Source organism: Falco punctatus (genome assembly GCF_963210335.1).
Source record: "Falco punctatus genome assembly, chromosome: 9".
In the NCBI taxonomy this organism is placed as follows: domain Eukaryota; kingdom Metazoa; phylum Chordata; class Aves; order Falconiformes; family Falconidae; genus Falco; species Falco punctatus.
In genome coordinates this window covers 25782575-25802527 of record NC_137589.1, presented here as the reverse complement: position 1 = coordinate 25802527, position 19953 = coordinate 25782575, and the positions used below count along the sequence as shown (strand labels likewise).

At 38.6% G+C, this 19953-nt stretch overlaps 1 protein-coding gene across 6 annotated transcripts in view; it reads right to left on the bottom strand.

Annotated features, from left to right (window-relative positions):
• PCGF5 (polycomb group ring finger 5) overlaps window positions 1–19953 on the bottom strand; it is a 93310-nt gene that overhangs the window by 50842 nt on the left and 22515 nt on the right. For 3 of the 6 annotated variants that reach the window (XR_013930383.1, XM_080401713.1, XM_080401715.1), the window contains exon 2: window positions 6759–6853. Coding sequence is in view for 1 of the 6 variants with exons in the window: in XM_080401712.1 (XP_080257838.1) it covers window positions 19749–19867 (119 nt within the window). In the remaining 5 variants the exon portion in view is untranslated. Of the gene's footprint in view, window positions 1–6758; window positions 6857–10498; window positions 19868–19953 lie in introns of those variants that run through there. The other 3 variants (XR_013930381.1, XR_013930382.1, XM_080401712.1) reach the window with 2 other exon arrangements.

The following is a 19953-nucleotide window of genomic DNA, read 5'->3' as shown; positions in this document are numbered from 1 at the left end:
CAAGTGATTACTTATGATGATAAAGAATCAGACCCATCAACTCTTCTTGCTTTTTAATGTTAACAAACATCTCGTGAATGGGGATATGGCTGTTTACAGAGCCTAATCCCACACAATACCTCCATGACTTCCTGAAACAAATTATTTTTATGTCTCTATGTAAATGTACTTTTACCTCTGTTGTGATGAAGAGGTTATTGGTTAATACAGATCTAGTACTGATAGTGTGTTTTACAGCTACACATTCATTACTAAAAAGGAAATAAAAATGCAGTTACACTCATTTCCGAAGCGCAGTTAATATTAACAATCATTGAAACAGAAATACTGTCTCACTTTGTATTTGTAATTAACTGAAAGTATTTTTGGTGATAAATAAAAAAATATTATTACAGATTCAAGCACACACACGTATTATGCTCTGCAGAGAGGTTTAAGGGTAACGTCTCCATCATTGCACTCTTTGCAGCATGGTTAGAAGTGTACTTGTAAACTACTCTTGTTCCACACATGCACAAGTACCACAATCTCCCAATAACTAGGAGGAAAATTGTCAAATACAGGATACCACCAGTGTCCACATTGCATTGATAACTCTGGGAGAACAAAGTGTCACTCCTCCTAACTCCTGTAAGCATCCTGTGAGAAAATTCCAGCACTACATTATATAATAAAAAAATGTGCTGGAAGCATGTGGATGCTATTAAGTACTGAAGTGGTCCTCTGGTCTACTGCTCTATTACACCTCTTAGTCTTGAAGCTACAAAGATTGCATTATAATCCCATGGATGCTTTGCTCTCTTTCGTTAGGTTGTGATGACCACTGCACAGGCAGAAACTGCACATATGAAAATGCCACATTTCCATTCTTCCTTCTAGTTCCTTTCTCACGCCTCCCAAACCCAGGATGGTTAGATACTATAAGTACCTTCTACTCTGTCTAAAAGTACTTCTGTACTTTATAAGCATTAGAGTGAACCCCACAGTGGAGTCAGTGACTATTTATTACTAATGACACGTGAGCAGACATGCGGAAAGAATGAAGTTTTCATGCAAAATTCAAACATCATGTGGAAATAAAACTGCTCACATGGGGAATGCTGGACTGCTTACATCCCTACAGACTCCATGTCAACAAAAATAACAGCAACCTTTTTGCTCTATTCCCAAAACAGCACTGCTAGTAAACCTGCAAAACCCTCAGTAGATTCCAGAAAAAATTTCAGTTTCACTAGAGACTAATGCCAAATATGGTCTTTCAGATCTCATTTCTCTATAAAAGGAATGCGTTATGTTAGATAGGAGTAGGTGGAAACATAAGACATTTAGGCAAAACATCCAAAAGACTCCTGCACAAGAAAATAAACACTCTAGTTTGAGAAAGCTGAGCATTATGCAATGCACACAACTGTGTAAGTAGCCTGTCTTCTGCAGTAAAAGGAATGAAACAGAACACTTACTGACCTAAGTACAGATTTGTGTCCAAGACAAACTTAAATTCTTATTTTTCAATTCATTCAAGTGTTGAGCAACTTCAGCGGGACACACTGCTTCAGTGGGACACACTGCGTAAGTATGTACCTTAAATATCTTTGATGTGTGGATTCCCTTCTCAGTCTGGGTTAGAAATATTCATCATCTGCTCTACCATAAGAACTATAAAATGTGTTCAAAAGCACTAAGTTTATCTATAAAAGACTGTCTTCTTCTTTCCTGTCAAAGATTTTGTTATTCCAATGCTATCTATAGCTTTTTATAGACTCAGAATCGTAGAATTGCTTAGGTTCAAAAAGACCTTTAAGATCATTAAGTCCAATCATGTAAGTCTCAAATGCTCTTTAAGTCATCCTGCTAAATAATTGTACCTGGGCCTGGCTAGGACAGCTGCCTTTCTTCAGAGCAGCTCATACAGTGCTGTGTTTTTACATTTGTGACCAAAACAATCCTGATAACACACTAATGTTCCAGCTATTGCTGAACAGTGTTTGCTCAGCATCAAGACCTTCCCTCTTTCACAATGAAGACAGAGTGGGGTGCAGTAAGTTGGGAGAGGACACAACCAGGCAGATAACCTGAACTAACCAAAGAGATATTCCATGCCATATAACGCCATGCTCAGCCATAAAAAGGGAAAAGAGGAGGGTTTAGGAAGGTTACATATCTTTTGCTTGGGAACTGGCTGGGTGTCAGTCTGCCTGTGGGAGGTAGAGTGGTTGCCTTTGCTTCACTTTTTGTTTTCTTTCCTTTCTCTCATCTTCCACTTATCCTTCACTTATTAAGCAATTATTTTCTTTTACCTCAACCCCACGTTTGCTTCCTTTACTCTTCCCCCATCCCACTGGGGGTTGGGGCAGGAAGTAAGCGAGCAGTTTGTGATGCTTAGCTGCCTACCAGAGTTAAGCCACAAAAATAATGTAATCAAAATTAGTCCAACCTTTCTGCTGTGTTGTCCGGTGATATGTGAGTAGGTATTAAGGATTTATACACACCTGTGACATGACTAAGCCTGTATCTGTGTTACAACCAGATGTGTGCTGTCCCATTTCTCCATGGCCAGATACAGATGTGCATTGTATGACATGACCAGCACCTCTGAGCAACAGAAAGAATATGGGAGTGGGCTGGTTACCAGATTAACTACTTATCCAGGCAGCATTCAGCTCAGTCTGTAGTTTGTCTGTAGGTTAATCAGCTATATAGGAGTAATTTTGTGTAACATCATACATTGATTTTGTGTTGTCAACAGAAAGGCTTTCAATATACTTGCCCCAAAATAAACACAAAAAGTCTACCAAAATATGGCCACCTACTGCACACGCTTTTCTCCTTGGGGAGAGGACGTGTTAAAAGCATGTGACAGATGTTAGGCACATTGTTTAATACACTGCTGGAAGATGTTTAATTAATATGGCAAGAAACACAATGTAAGATGCCATACAGAATAATGACATGATTTCATAACAGATAGATATTTCTATGAAGATACCGAATTTTTTTTTAGAATGGGAATATACTAGATATAAATGACAGTATTTTTGGGTGCCACCTCACTGATACTTGTTACTTTTACTGCACTCATAGTAAAGCACCATTTGTATTACCCAATATTTTTAATGTTCTCTCACTGAGCATGAAAATGCTGTATTACAACAAAAATTAAAAATCAACCTCTTTGCAGTAGATTTTCATACAGAAATTTTGTGGGTAAAACAGAAATCAAAACGTACAGGCTATAAATCAGAAGTTGTTGCAGCAAATCTCTCTACTGACTTTTGGGGGGGTTGAACCTGTGGCTTCTGACTCTTCGACTCTCTCCATCAGTCACACATATGAAAAATGCTGTGAACACTGAAGCATACTGCTGTGTATCTCTTACAGGGGGCTTAAAGATTACTGTACATCTGAGGCAAAGTTCGTTCTTGCACACTACTGGAATAGGGTACAAGGATGACAATGTAGTTATTAACAAGGACATTTATCAATTATAAGAAAATACTTATTTTCTACCAGTGATATGAAAAAAATCTGCCAAAAAGAAGAGAAGAAGCCTGAGACAGGAAACCTGACTTCTTAGGATTCCTAAGCATCTGTTAGTTCTACTTACACAACACACATCCTTGTGTTACTGTTACCTTAGGGAAGCTAGGGCATACAGTTCCACACAATATTTATTTTCTCTAATCTTATTATTTGCAAAATAAATATGAGATGTTCATTCAAGTCTGGCTTTCTTCTTTCAGAAAAAACTCCTCTGGAATGCTGACCTTGGACCATTCCACAACTTAGCTAGCTTGCTTTTATCTGTTGTTAAAACAACACATTTTAAAAGACTTAACACAGAACAAATAAGGAACAGTATTTTTGCAGAAACCAAATGGCCAAGCAGATACTTAACCTACTTGGAGACCAACATGCTATGCAAATACAGTGCATAGCTCTCCCTTATATCCAGGGGCTATATTTTGCAGAGCTACAGGGCTAGCTGTTGCTTTACTTTCCACGCACTTTTTGAATACTACCAACTATGAAGGAAGATAAAAGATGATTTAAAATTTAAATAGCCCGATATTTTACAAGGGACCCTGTCATGCCTTTATAAAGTGCTGACAAACTACACAAGATATGGTGTTCTCAAAAATGTCTCATCTGTCTAATAGCATCCTACTGCCTTCTTGATATACATGTCCCTCTATTCTGCTTTTATGGAATTAGCAATCTGAATTCTGGAGATTTTCAGGTAATCGTGTGCAGAACATTCTCTGCCAGGGCTTTGTATAATTAAACATCCAAATGTTACAGTAAAGACTGACTGCACAACCTTTACTGTAATACATATTAAGTCAAAAGAGATCACTGTGATCATCTAGTCTGAGCTGCATTAAAAAAAAACACAAACCATAGGACTTACTAATTCCCACCTGAAGTTCAATGGATTAGTTTGACTAAATCATCCTCCTTAATTTTCAAGATTACCAGCGCTGAGGAATCTACCACAATCATTAATGCTTCAATTAGTAAAATAATAATAATAAAAAATCCTTAATTATAGTCTGAATTAGTCTGGGTTTTATTACCTCATTTGCTAAGCTACAATCATTTACTTTTCCTTTGATCTGAAAGACTGAACAATGTGGGTTTTAATATCAGTTACTTTATCTCAAATGTTTCCATTTAGTTTACCAAAGACAATATGCAGGAATGGCTTGATTACTGGCTGGAAGTGTCACCTTTGCTTTACTTTTACTAAACTGTGCCTCCGGTCTTTCATGATAAAGAATGTGTCGCAAGTCCTGTATCATTCTTTTAGGTCTTCTACCCTTTTAAATTTTTCTGCATCCTCCCTGAAGTGCAATTGCCAGAACCAAGTTCAGTATTTGAGTAGGGACTACAGGATTAACAACCACAGAAGCAATGTAATTTGACAACTGCTTGATATTCCCCTTGCCCATTCACCCAAGACTACCTTCACTCCTTTGTCTCCACTTGACATTGGCAGCTGATTATACCACAACGCTTCAAAACTCTTTTAGAAATCTGTGCTTTGTGAGGGGTGAATAAGGCGCTCTGTAAATAGAATCTACAAATAGTTTCTACACAGTGATTTCTCTTTTGCTATTTATCCTATTCTTCTATTTTATTATCTCAGACCTCAGATCTGGAATATGCCCATGGAAGTGTATGAGATTTCTATTTGAACTCATCTAATTTCAGGGAGCTTAATTACATTTATATGGAATATATCAATTTTAGAATTACCCCCATGGGTTTTCTTCTGCTGTTGCCCTCATGAACACCTAAAATACTGCATACTTATTTCTGCGGTTTCAAGCAAAGAAAGAGTTGGTAGGATACAAATGCCTACACTCACTACACGCATTCTTTGGCTTCCATCTCCTTTGTGGTACTCCTTTGATTCAGTTAAGCTGTACTGTAGTCTAACATTTGAATCAAATGCCTACTGTAGGGAAATCATGATTATATTACCTTAAGAATATTGCTAGATTATATCTCCATTTCATTTCTGCTGATGCACTGGTCCTTATTCAAAGTTTTGTGTCATCTAGTTAAACTACTTTTGTAATGAGCTTCTCCTCTCTCTGCTCCCTGTCCTTCCTTCTGGTCACGCTGAACACAGAACTTACAAACTTCTAGCTGCAACATTTTATACCAGCTGGAGTTGGTACTTAGCAACAGTGAGATCATCACTTGAATTTCAGTTCAGTGGGCACTAAATGTTTTTTTTTTATATAACAGCACCCATGATATGGGCCTAGAAAACATACATGGTGACTTTCCAGTGTTCTGTCTTGCACATACAAAGAGAAAGCTTTTGAAATTGTACCAGCAAACCCATCTACATAAGACTAAAAATAATCAAGCCATCCTCTCTAGGATTAGGTGACTGATTCCAGCCAGTCAACTTGTAATGCAAATATACCTGGTTTTACCCTGACAAGCTTTTACATAGCCAAATTCTGGAAATACTTACTGGTCAAAAAAAGCAAATTTATTGCTACAGAAGTGAAAAAAGAGCAATTAAGGTTTCCTAAATTTAAATGAGCTTTCTAGGGTTTTAAACATGATCTGATTTCAAGGGAAAAAAAAATTTATTACTTTGTGTAAATTCACAGATCTAAATTCACAATTTCTGCAATAAGTATAAAGGATTCAAATTGTAGCCCCTTAAATTAGCAGGAATGCTTTCCAGTGTCTTTAGTGGAGATACGGAGTCAGAAACAGACCAAGGTATTCTGTAGGTGAATACTGATAAAGCATTATTTAAATGCGTGCAAGATTTCAACATCTTCAGTATTAAGGACATGAATTGCCATTTGACTTCAAACTGTGGAGATGGAAGAATGCCTTTCAAGAGTGTTTACATATGGTTTTCCTTCTGATACCTGAAGAAGGATAAAAATCATACTCAAAACATTTTTAACAGTGGCAAAAAAATCTAGCACTAGAAAGTTGACCTGACTTTGTAGCTAGTTTTCATACAAACAAGTTTTCTTACATATAAGGCACTTCAACATTTGGATAAAGCATGAAAAATATCTTAGTGGATACCATGTACAACAGAGTAGGAACTATGCTAATCTGAACCCATTTAAACATAGTCTTTCTGGTAAAAAGTAATCTTTGCCCAGCCAGCACACTCAGTGGAACTATTTTACATGCTATACTCTATACTAAGTGAGGTTTGTCTTCCAGCGCAGACAGTGACCTGAATTCCAAGGAAAATATTTAGAATTTCATACCAGAACTTGTACTCCAGATTCTTCTCCACAATCCTTCTGTGATTTTCTTCTTATTCTGGAATTTATCTTCTACCTGGAGTTTTGATCAGTTCCTTCTACTTGTGACATAAGCAGGAACATGCAAAGAAAGAAAGAAAAAAAGAAAGACAATGAAAAAATAAATCCCTGAATACAAAACATTGCTAGCTCATAAACAGAAGCGTTGCAGAGAAAAGCACAAGCATAAGACCTAAAAATCAAGACTGCAAACATATGTTTACATAGACAGGAACTCCAGTCCCCCAAACTGAAAATATTTAGCACCTACTTGCTCACAGGAAAACAACTTTGAAAAAGACTCTCAGTCATTAAGCCCAGTACTCTCTTGTGCATGTAATTGCAATGCAGTCCACTCCTGCAGGGGACTCCTATGAAGGTACTTCAAACTGGTATCCCGCAAAGATCTGATCTGCTGCCTTTCCTCTAGAAAAGGAATACAGCCTAAATATCTCCTCCTGCATCTATGCATGGTCCAAAAGAAGTACAAGCTGCTAGAGCACTATTCTATCACAGAGTTTTCTTTCTATTTTAGTAGCACTCAAAAAAAGTTCTGGAGCTCCGGCTCTATGCTCTGTTTTTGGGTATACCACACTGATTCATTTTGGTATATAGTGAGACAAGAGCAGCAACTGCACAGTCAGCAGTTGTACTTGCCTACCCTGTTTAGCTGTATAGCTTATAAGGAATCACTGCTTTCCTGTATTTGGTACAGGTCCAGGGACTGATGCATGCAGAGCTGGTGATTTCCAAGTGAGTGTTGCTCATGATAACATGATAAAATGAGCAGTGATGGAGTATTGGGATTTTTAGCCACTGCTTAAACATTGTGCAGCCCACAAGATACATAGAAATGAGTGATTAAAAAGAAAAGTCACTATAGTTTAGCAGCTAAATTAACATATGGGATGTACTGTAACACGTCATGTAACACTCCTGTCAGTTGACTGCATAGTCATAAACATTAATGCCAACATTTTACTTTTAGAGCAACACCACACTAAGCTGTCTGATCTACCCTGACCTACCTGCAGCACAAGCTCTTGAGACACTTATCAATATAGGATGAACTTGGCAATCTTCACACTTTTTTTACTGGTAGGAAAGCACAGGAATCAACATTTAACTACTAATCACCACTTTCAAGGAATATGTAGGTTTATTGCCATGAACAAGGTAAATCTCACCCACTCCAATAAGCAGGATCGGTAACATCCCACTCACTGAGGTATAAAAGAAGAGAAGGTTCTGTATTGTCCAAGTTTAAGTATTGCAGTCTTTATTGTTCTACGGTTACACTAGTTCTTTCCTAAACTCTGTCTGTCTTCCTGCAAATACTATATTCAGAACTCCTCCGTAAGATCACTGTCACAGCTTCCTAAAAACAAGATTGTTTGTTTTAATAAAGTATTTTTAATGAATCTTCTTTGTTTTAATTATAAGAAAATTTGCAAGCTGGCTGACTAGCAGCAAGATATGTCTGTGTTGTAAGCTGACTAGAAACCATATTCTGGTGTTACCATGGCACTGAGCCACATCTAATATACTCTGTCTTGATATTACACTAACCATAGGCAGATATTTTCTCAGTTTCTTCAAGCTCTGGCAGCAGGAGCTTACACCTGCTTAAAATGCCATGGACATGCCCCAGTGCATATTTAGTTTAGAAAATAAAATTGCATCTTTGTACCTCCAAGCAGTATACCCAAGTACGTTATGGAAAACTGTACCTGTATAATTAGTGCCTCTCCCTGAACCCAATTTGTCTATTATATTTCTTTAGCTAAATACACAACCTTCAGGCAAAACCAATCCCTTGTACATCTCCATGAAACTAAACTCAACAGAACTCCGTATCTAGATGGGGCCTTCCAAGAGTAGTACGACTTCGGTAAAAATTACAGACTCCAAAAGAGTTGAAGAAAAAAAAATCTGTGCCTTTGCATGTGTGAACTCTAATACCAGTTTCAATACTATGAATGTATATTTCCTATCAAACAACCTAGTATAAAAGACAGCTGTGCTTTTTTTATTTTACTCCTGGGTCTTTGGTATCACACAAACATACCCACTCATTACTCCAGTACTTAATGCTCCTCAAATAGTAAAAAAAATGATCTTCTTCACAACCTATTGTGGTGGGTTGACCTTGGCTGGTTGCCAGGTGCCCACCAAGCCACTCTATTACTCCCTTCCTCAGCAGAACTGGGGGATAGAAAGTAAGACGGAAAAAACTTGTGGGTCAAGATAAAGGCAGTTTAATAAAGCAATAGCAAAGGTTGCACGCAAAGAAGTAAAGGAAAACAGAAGATGTTATTCTCTACTTCCCATTAGCAGGCAATGTTTGGCTACTGCCTGGGAAGCACAGCTTCAGTATAAGGAGTGGTTGCTCCGGAAGACAAACACTGTTGATAACAAATGCCCCCCCTTCCTCCTCCTTTCTTTTAGCTTTTATATCTGAGTAGACATCATCTGGTATGGAATATCCTTTCAGTCAGTTTGGGTCAGCTGTCCTGGCTGCATCCCCTCCCTAGATTTTGCCCACCCCCAGCCTACTGGTGAGGGGGATAATGCTGGAGAGACAACCTTGATGCTGTGCAAGCACCGCTCAGCAGCAGCCGTAACACTGGTGTGTTATCAACACCTTTGTAGCTACCAAAACAGAGCACAGCGCTCGAAGGGCTGCTATGGGGCTCAGCCAGACCCGATACACCTATTCAACAACAAAACACTGCTAGCCATAATTTACAGATATGGAAACAGGAGACACAGAAGTCTAGGTCCAAACTGTCTCAAGTACTCTTTAGTTCCATACACTTGATGCAAGTTCAATTTTTCAAGACACTCAGACAGTAAACAGCTCAGTTTCACGTGATTTTAGCTGTCCTGGCAATGTCAGAACACTGGCAAATTTGGTTACATGTGTTTCACAAATGTTAAAAAATGAATGCCCATCTGTGAATTCCTGATGTATGTTACCTACCCAACATGAAATAGTCATCTAGCATCCAAGATGGACAGAAACTAGTCCTCCAAGGTGGCATTCAACTTCCCTAAGCTGAGACTATTCCCTGTCTTTCTGCATTCCTCTGCGCCCATTCTACCATCTACTGCAGAAAACTCCTTTACTGATAAATCCCCAAACAATTTACAGCTGTGCAGTGAATAAGAGGTTGCTGGGGAGAAAGCCTTTTAAGAACAGAATTGAAGAGCACTACAATGGATACATAATGGTCACATCAACAGCCTAAAACAAGAAACGTCCTAACATTTTAGTCCTTTAGCCTTAAAAGAGCTATATGAGAACAATCTAACTTTTATACTTAACTATGCCCAAAATACAGGATTTCTAATGCAGAGTCAGTATGACTCTGTGCAGTGTAAATTGTCAGCAGTTTGAATTCTCCACCCACCAAACAGACCTCAAATGTATGAATACCAATCCAGCAAGCACTGAAGGGAGAGACGTTCTTTACCCGTTGTTCTCTCTGCTATTTGCTGACAGCAGAGGAAAGAAGAGTTAGGAAGTATGTTCTCTACTGGGTTTAGGCCTCCTACCCTCCCCTGAGCAGGAGACCTTTCCAGATCACTCAACATCCACCTCCTCATTTCCCTGTGCCTAGACCCTCCTAATGGTTTTCTAACTGCCTTTGTCTGCTGCTACTTGCAAACAGACACCACTTGCCATTCTCACTCCTTTGCCATTCTCACTCCTTTGCCATTCTCACTCCTCTTCTTTCTCCTTTGTGACGTCTGTGCCTCTAACAGTCAAAACAGAGCTAAACTCCTCCTTTTTAATACTTGTATCAGAGTCCACACTGGGATTCAAGGAGAAACAATGACAGGGAAAGTTCCACTCAAGCACTTGGCTGCAGATGCGTCTTTGGAAAATGTCGCTGGCAAACTCTCACCAGCCTCTTCTAAGAACATATATAAACTTAGATACTTTTTTTCAAAGGCTTTTACTTCGATCAAACACTACTCTATTTTCAGAAGACAGGAAAAAATACATTCATAATACAAAGACAATAATTAAGCCAAATTTGAAGTCCTGGCTTTAATGAAAAGGTTACAAAAATTGTTTTACTAGGCAAAATGACAACTTTTCCCTAATCTTGTTCTTGGAATTATTTAATAACTGACAATTTTATAAGCAATTCAAGGCATGGTCTGTGGTAACTTAACTATGGTAAGTACAAGCAGTACTTGTGGTTAGGCTTTTCTCTATCTACATGCATATTCAATATTGGCCTAGAGTCAAATGGATCAACTGAGGTTTAAGTTACAGTAGTTATGTTCAGCTAAGGGTAAAGTTCTAAATTATTTGTGTTTTTACAGATACTACCTTGGATACATGAGACCCAAGATGCTTCCTTTGAAAACATACAGTACAAATGACATGAGCAGCTATCATCACTTGTAGGAATTATAGGAAATTTCAGTCAGCACGCTACCTGTCAATGTTATCACATATTACCCCCAAAAAAGATAGAAAATGTGAATCCAAAGGTCCAATGTTCAGCAAATCTTTGCAAATATTCTTTATGTATCAGAGTGCTTGAGAAATCTAGGTATAGGCCAGCTAGATGGGGGAAGTGGGAAGGGTTCTCCACTGCCAAGAAAGAAGTCAGATACAGAGTTTGCCCCTAATAGTCCAGAACCAGACAACATCAAATCTGCTCCAGGAACTCATGTCCATGTGACACAAAACCCACTTCAGTGCAGGAGCCTAGTAAGTATCCAAGAAAGACCAGAGATTACCTTAAATAAATATTAGAGAACCACTTTCTTAACGTACACTGCTCTGTTCACGCTGCTCTTCTGTCAATGTAATTACACATATTCGCAAGACTTCTAGGTGCCAGAATGAATTCCATGAGAAAGTTTTTAAGAAAATTCCACTTCTCAGTTCTGATCATCAAGTTAAACCTGGAAACAAGGGTTCACAGATCTTCTAGCTATCAAAAATGATAAGACTTAGTAGAGATACTACCTCTACTGCATGGTGAAACCCCAGCTAAAGCCTTCAGTTTTCTAGTGGTAATGATCTGTTTTTTTTCTGCCCATGATGAAGCACTACCTTACATTTTCTCCCTATACTAATATTCACTTTGTTTTCCAGGTGATAAACACACTTCCGCCTCAAATTAGCTATTTGATTGCCATAATTACAATAAAATCAAAGCAGCTATTCCCAACTTGTCCTTAAATCTACACTTAACTGAACAGCAGAGCTGATCTAATGGATCAGTTGCACCAAAAAAGGGAAGCACCACTCTGGAGCTTGTTGATCCATCTTTAAGTCCATTTAACACACCAGACCAACAGAAAGCTTGTTTTTATTAGTTTCTTCATGGCTTAGTTAAACTTTATTTTCAAGTTCAATGACTGCCAGGGCTCAAACAGCATAAGAGATAGAAGCAGCACTTCCCTTGTTCAATAGCAGTTCAATAGTGTTCCCCAGTTCAAAAGTACATATAGGTGTCTTCTGAAATCACACCCTTAGTTCAAGGTTAATTCTTTGAGACCTGACGAAGGGCCTAGTTTGTGTGTTTTTTCCTATTGTATCAGTTGATGTAATAAGAGCTATTATACTTTGAGAAGCCAGACATTATAGAAAAGCGCCTCTGTTACAAATTTGTCACTGGTTTCATCCAGCTTCACACTGAATTCACTGGAAAAGCTCCTCTGCAATTAATGGAAATTTTGAATTGTAGACTAAACCCATGTAAATTTACGTTCTAAATTGTCAGCAAGTTACACATCAATGGTAGATTATAAACACTTGTCTGCGTGAGGCAACAACTGTCACTGAGTACATTATTTCGAATAAATCCATTTGCATTCTGTCATCACTGTCCGCACAAAACACTTGTAAATTGTGGTAAATATGTATTTGGGATGAAAGCATGAAAATTTACTTTATCTATGATAAACTCAAAGAGTTAAGATGGAAAGCTGAAAAATATTGGTTTGATTAAGCAGCTCTTCAAAATCACTTTGAATGCAGGGAAATTCCACAGCCAGAATCAACCAAGAGTAGTTAGTCAAAATATCATTTATATCATACAAAGGGTCTTCTGTCTCTGCAGCTAGTACTGATGATTCTTCAAAAAAGTAAGTAACAATTTTATAAAACCATGGAAGAAAGAAACTTGGCAGTGTTAGGCTTATGGTTGGACTCAATGATCTTAAAGGTCTTTTTCACCCTAAATTACTTAATGATTCTATGATTTTTAACTTCATTCAATCCACACATTGTCTGTTTAAGAGCTGATCTTCCATCTGAAAAAAAGAACTGTGTTCTCACTAGGAAATTAATCAAGAGCCTGTTTTCTGACATATTCCATTCTTCTGCTTGAGGGAGGAAATAAATATAATTTCACTTGCTTTAATTAGTGGCGATGCTTCTTTAAGAATCACTCAAGACTTTTATCTCAAGATCAACTACTTTTTTTTGCGGCGGAGAGAATTTATCTGTCTGTCAGATCTGATCAGTACTAACTAGCACTGAAATCTATCTTCAGAATATTTTTTTTTTGTATTCTATTACTGTAATGTGCCTTGTTAGTACACAAAGATTTTAATAGATGTAACACAATGCAAAAAGTCATCTGAAAAAGTCTATCTAAGAAACTTACGTAAACACATAACCCTGGTGCATTTTACATCGCAAAGAAAAGTGATAATTTCTCTTTCAGGGACTTTGGACACATACTGGAATAATCTAATAAACACACTTTCCAATCCAAATTAAATTAGTAAGGCGGTAATATTTTACCCGCACCGTTAAAAAGAATCAGAACTAGGAAACACAATGCATTCTTCTGCTATTGAAAGCAACTCCAGTGCTTTTTCTTTCTTCCAAGTACAACTTCAGATTCAGGAAATTAATATCTTGTTATAGGTCATGCTATTAAGTTTTACGTTGTATTATTACATCAGCAACTGCTAAGCAGACTCAGTGTTAAATCTTGGAGAGCTGCATTTATGTACCAAGGCCTGCTATTGATCAAGAGCAGTAAGTGCTATCACTGTACTGACAAAGCTAAAATAGGACTTACGACCATACAAGTAATTTCAATCTGCAGGTACTTCCTTTCCACATCACAAATCCACAGACAATGAAAAATGCAGTGATTAGGAGAATGCCAAGACTGGACACTGAGATTGTTCCTTAACAGGAACTTTTTCATGGGTTAGGATGCTCAGTCAAAGCTACAGTTCTTGTCTTATATTAGGTTTGGGTTTTTTTATAAAAGCTCTTATTTACATACATTATCCTAATTTTAAAGTGACTGAAAACAAAAATAAAATGTTAATAGGCAGCTGAAAACATAAGAATTAATCCAAGTGTGTTCTCATAAATCCACACTATCTGTCTGAATAAATATTTGTATTCAGAAAAGAAATACTTTGATTTCTTATATGATGGTAGAAACTGGTTTTAAAAATGTAAATGCTAATGCATATTAGAATGTTCCATTTTATAGTTCTAAAGAGAAATCTCAGCTATTCTACTTCTGCAAATTAGTTTGTCAGCTGCAGCCGCTAGGAAATATATGTTACTGTCACATAAACAGTCATAAAATCATCTATATGACCACACAACTACTAGCTCACAGTTGTTGCAAACTAAATTGGGTACTTTCTTGCTTTGTCTGGTAAAATGGAGTTCATTAGTACTGACTGAAACTGATACAGAACAATTATATTAGTCCTGAAAAACTAAACAATGAACATTAATACTTTTAAAGACCACTGCAAATAGAAATTCATATAAAGGTACCTGGTAACACTACATTGAAAATCCATATATTTCCCATATTCTGATACAGTGCCAAAGTGAAATCACCCTTGTAATTACAAAGTGAAGATAAATTGCCTCTCTGTCATCAAGCTATTACCACAGCATTTGGTTCCCCATGGAAGAAGTCAGTTGTAACAATTTCAGCTGTCTATAATCCATGTAAGCAGTCCCTAATTCTACATCTCTGCAAAGGGAACCAGGATAGCTCAGGTACAAAAAGAAGTGTGTGATTCCAAGTCCAAAATTGAACAAACCGCTGCTCGGGCTGTTTTGGCTACGTAAGAAAATCACAAATTTTTTGTTTGTTTATTTGTAAGAAGGACCAGAAGATACTACGAAAATGACAACCAATCTGTCCCTTACAGAAGTTCATCACATTTGAGAATTCCTGTAAGATTCTTCCTGCTGAACTATGTTAAAACAAAACTGAAGTCTCATTTTTCTTAGGGCTTAATTTTGCTCTTGGTGGTATTCATGGTCTCCCTCACTGAAGCTTCACATGAGTGACAAAAATATGAGTTAGATTTGTTACTCTTTCATTCATACTGTTGTCTATCTGGAATTATGTTTTACTTCCAGTGTTGGTCTTTGAACAAATGTTCTATTAAAACTGCAGAAGAATTGTTTTGGTTTTGCACTGGCATAGAAACACAGTAAAGGTTCAGACAAAACCATCTAAAATGAAAGCTATTATTTATTACTTATCTCCATAGAGACTGGAAGCCAAATCAGCCAGAATACTGAAGTGCTGCAAATTTTACAAATACAGAATGAATGACAAAGCGTTCCTCAAGAGGTCGTAATACAAACCCCAAACTGTAACAGGTGAACTAAACAAGTGTGCAGGGTGGAGTTTGGAAGATGGGAATAATAAACTGGATGCAAGCAATTTTATGGCAGTTACAAGCTACAACCATCCCTGCTGGTGTCAGATTGTACTCATCGATTCAGCTGTCTGCTATTCATAAAACACAGACCAAGAACAGAACCATAGATTTTTCCGAGGAAGCAGGTAACTCCCAGAAAGTTGTCAGAAACAATGTATCTTTGTCAGAAAATAATTTTGTAATGCTGCCATCAATAATATGCATAGAATAAATCACACCCATGAATGAGGACAAAACCCAAAATTTCACCATTTATGTCCCAACACTATTTCTTAGTGCATCTCCATTAGTGATTTAGTGTGTAGGAACGGTTCTTTTTTATAAGAATTTGCTTAGAGGAGAAGTGGTATGACGACAAAGTGGTTCTCCTCCTTGTGGAAGAACCAATACTGAAGCTGTGCCCAGGGAGTCACCAAAGGCACCCTATCTGAGTGTGGATACCTGGTTCTTCAGCAGTCATTGCTCAACGCCGGTGTGGTATACTCAAACCAGTGCAAACTCAACTGCCAGTGAAGATTCAGCGTGGGAAAGCAGCTCTTGAACTGTAACAGACCGCAACACCTTGCAGCCTGGTACCTCCCTCTTTCTGATGCATCAGTCAGTAATAGAACAGTATCTTTAAGTACGTAAAATCCTCCCAATAACTTTTACTCTCATCTTTAACCTTCTCTAAGAAAGTAAGTCTTCTCATGTTTTCCCTAGTTAGGTCTTTTATGAAAATAGGGTTATTATGGCAAACTTCCAGGCTATTTTTTTTTTTATTTCAGCCAAACCTCAAAACACATATAAAACAACGACAAAGGAAGAAAATTATCCCGTATCAGGAAAGAAATGATCAGTGCATAGTAGCAAAGGAACAGTTTGGCCAGATATTAGGAAAACTGCTGAGACATGCATGAATTTGACTATTAATAATGGGATAAATGGTTTCAGCTTTAGGTAACCAGCCAAGATTACGTTTCACATGTAAGAACTAATAGTGACAGCTGTTGAGACCATAATGCTCAAGTAACACTATGTAGCTTTCCTTCCAAAAGTGTCCTACATTTGGCAGTAGGCGATTTTTATTTTATAAGCAATGATTAAGATAGAGACAGTAACACTGTTATTTCCCACATGCACACATGCAGCTAGATATACACAGTCTTGTCATAGCATGGAGGAACTTGCTGCCAGTGCTACACCTGCTCTGCTTACTACGGGCTTCAGTCGCAAATTCTGTAAAGCTGTTACTTTTCATAGCACTACATTTACTGGAAAAATGTAAAGAGAAAAACACAATATTAAGGGAAATAAGCTTCACTGTAGGAAATGTCTAAAGTGCTATCCGCCAATATTCAAGAACAGATTAGCTACAACTGTAATACACAAAGCGATACAACTTGGTAGAGTATCAACTTTTTCTAACTATTTTCTTAATATTTTAAATATTGAGATTAGTAACAGAGATTAAACTTCTTCCCCTAGAACTGTAACAAATGTTTTTATCTGAGTATTTAGGGAGCAAATGACCCCCAAGCCAACTTGGTGCAAAGTTTTCAGTAGCTGAAGAAAGGATTCTCTTTTTCAACACTAGCAGTATGTCCTTCTACAGAAACAGCTCAAAACTTTGCTTGGGGCTGCTGGATCTGCCTAGAAAGGGTCTTTAAAGTCAAAACTGCAAAATGGAAATAAACTTTTTTTTTTTTCCATTGGGATGTTAACTATTCATTTCCAGTTGAGAGAGCTGGAAGGACATATGAAGGTGCTGTTGGCACCAGTCTTTCAGAGCAAAGAATCTGCAAAGCAGGTGATAAACTATTTTTAAGCAAAGTACTATAAACTATTTTTTAAGCAAAGTACTATTAATTTCAAATAAAGATTATAACTTCATCTTTGTTTTCTTTCTGATAAAAGGCAGTGTAAGATTTAATATACATTCATAAATTTATCATGCTAAGAACAAAGTCTATGTATCCCAACACAGCAAAAAAACAAAATACAAAGTTGACACTCCACTTTTATCTGCATTGCCCTCCACTGCTCTCAAAGTTCTGCTGTGCATCCTACAGTAATCTGCTTATCAATCCCAAAAAAATGGAGCTGCAGAGAAGTAACCTTAAACCAATCCATTTTATCTCACTTTATTTTGCACATTCTGCAGACTTAAAAGTGAAACCTAGAGTTTTTCACTTCTGCTTTGAAGACTAGCGCGCATATAGAGCAGGGAAAAATGGCTGGAGCAGAGTAGTGAGTCCACTTTCAGTATTTGCTTTACTGCTTTCAGCTGAGGTCTGGGTGCATAGAATGCCACCCACACTGTATGTTTCTATCTTCTTTGTAAGGAAATCAAATACAAATGGATGAATGCCGATTTAAACGCACAAATAAAACTATTTCTTTCCTGTTTGTTAATCTGACCACCCAAAGTACCTCAATTAAGAGAATCTCTATTACGATGTGTTCACAGTCGCATGTAGTCCTAACTTGGTTAACTTCAGAATCTTCTGATAGTGAGGTGTTAAAAGCCGACCAATGAACCCTGAAGTAATAGTTTTCCCACACTTAGCTGCTCCAATCCTGTAGCTAACGCAATAAAACCGTTTTTGAAGTGCCAGTGCACTCAGTTCTAGACAAACAAAAAAAGGTAATATGCCTTTTCTCCCCAAAAGTAACAATTACCCAAACCAACCCTTTCCATGACTGATTCATTCCTCCATTCCTGTTTGGAGAACGACTACAGGTAGAAAACAGAGGCAGCAAGATTAAGGATACCTGATGCCAAAGGAGGCAGACCATGCAAAGATCTTCACATACTGTAAACGCAAGTGCTTGTATGTATAAAGCACTACTTCCTTGTTGTAAACAGTGACTTCATTTCTCAACAGTGGCAGGTATGCTGAGAAAAAGAAGAGGAATTAATCTCTTAAAATTCATAGTTCTGCCTCTGTACAGGGAGAGATAGACACATCAAGAAAACGTGGAGGATGGAAATTCCACTTTGGAACCAAATCAGAGTTGAAAGAAAAACTATACACAGGACCCAGCCTCAATCCTATTTAACACAGCAAAAGGCAAGAGGATCAAGAACAGAAGAGTATCTAGGTACAACCCTAACATGTTTATTAAATAAACTGCCTTAATTTGTTTCCAAATATGTATTTATATATTTTTACTCTAACAGAGACTAAGCATTTTTGCTTAACAAAACTAAGCAAAACGAATCCCAGATTAAAAGCGTCTGGGATCTGTCTCTGGCTTCAGTGTATAGGCGTAGTGCAATGTCATTTATGTTTGGGAGATTTTTTTGGTGGGTGGTGGTGGGTTTTTTCTTAAATTTTATTTTAAATTAATACATTTTGAATAACACAGCAACTTAAATCTTGACATTAACAGCACCCTTCTGAGAATTTTGGTAAAATAAAGGGTAGCAAGTTGATACAGAAGGAAGTTACCATTCAACCACTGAGCCAGGAAAAACTGCAAGCGAGTGTTGCAAAACTTTCACAGTTCACAAAGTAGCCCCAGGAAACCTGCTAGGTTTCTGAGCGCTATCTATGCTTCTTACATCCCACTGCGTATCAGAAACCGACACTAACCTTTCACTATCTACAGTAACAACTATGCTCCCGCACGGTTGTATGCGTGTGTATGAGAGATGATTCACTTGCTTTTATTCCATGGAACTGATGATTCATTCAATCGTCTCCAGATCATACTAACATACTAAACATGCACATAAAGGAAGCAAAAATCAAGTTCTTAAACTTTGCTATGCTCAAATGTTTATTGCTCCCGAGAGAGAGAAGGGCACGCGGAGAGGAACCAGCGCAGGTTATGCTTCTGCTCAGGGGTTTGGGAAACACACCCAACCACGTGCACAAGGAGCTGCCGTGCTCCACCGGCGGGCAGCGAGGAGAGCTCCCGCCCTGCGCGGGCCGGGGCCGGGCCCGGGCCGCTCCCCCAGCGCCGCGACCTGCTGCGGGAGGGCGCGGCGGGCCGGCCTGTCCCCCTCACACCGAGGGTTTGCGCCTCTCCTCCTCCGGTGACATCTTATATAATAAGCCAAGCTAATCACGACGGAAGAGGGCCAAACTGCCACGGAGCACTAGCCAGGGATGATTACCCGCAGGAACAGATGCTTTGGACCAGAACCTACTCCTCGCTAACTAGCCGCCCAGGCGCCTTGCTAGAAAAATCCCCGCAGGGGTGGCAACGGCTCCCGCAGCAGCCAGACGCGAAGCGCTCGTCACCCAGCCGCGCTGCGCGCCGTCCCCCTCAGGAAGCCACAAGCATCGCGGACGGCATCAGCCTCTCCCGGGCGCATTCCGCGGTCCCCGCCGGCAGCCAGCACCGCCGCCCTGCCCGCGCCGCCGCCTCCCTCCTCCGCGGCGTATCTGAGGAGAAAGTTACTCGGCGGCCCCTGCCCCCCGCGGCCCCGCTCCCCGCCGCCGCCGCAGCGCAGTTCAAGAGCAATGTCACG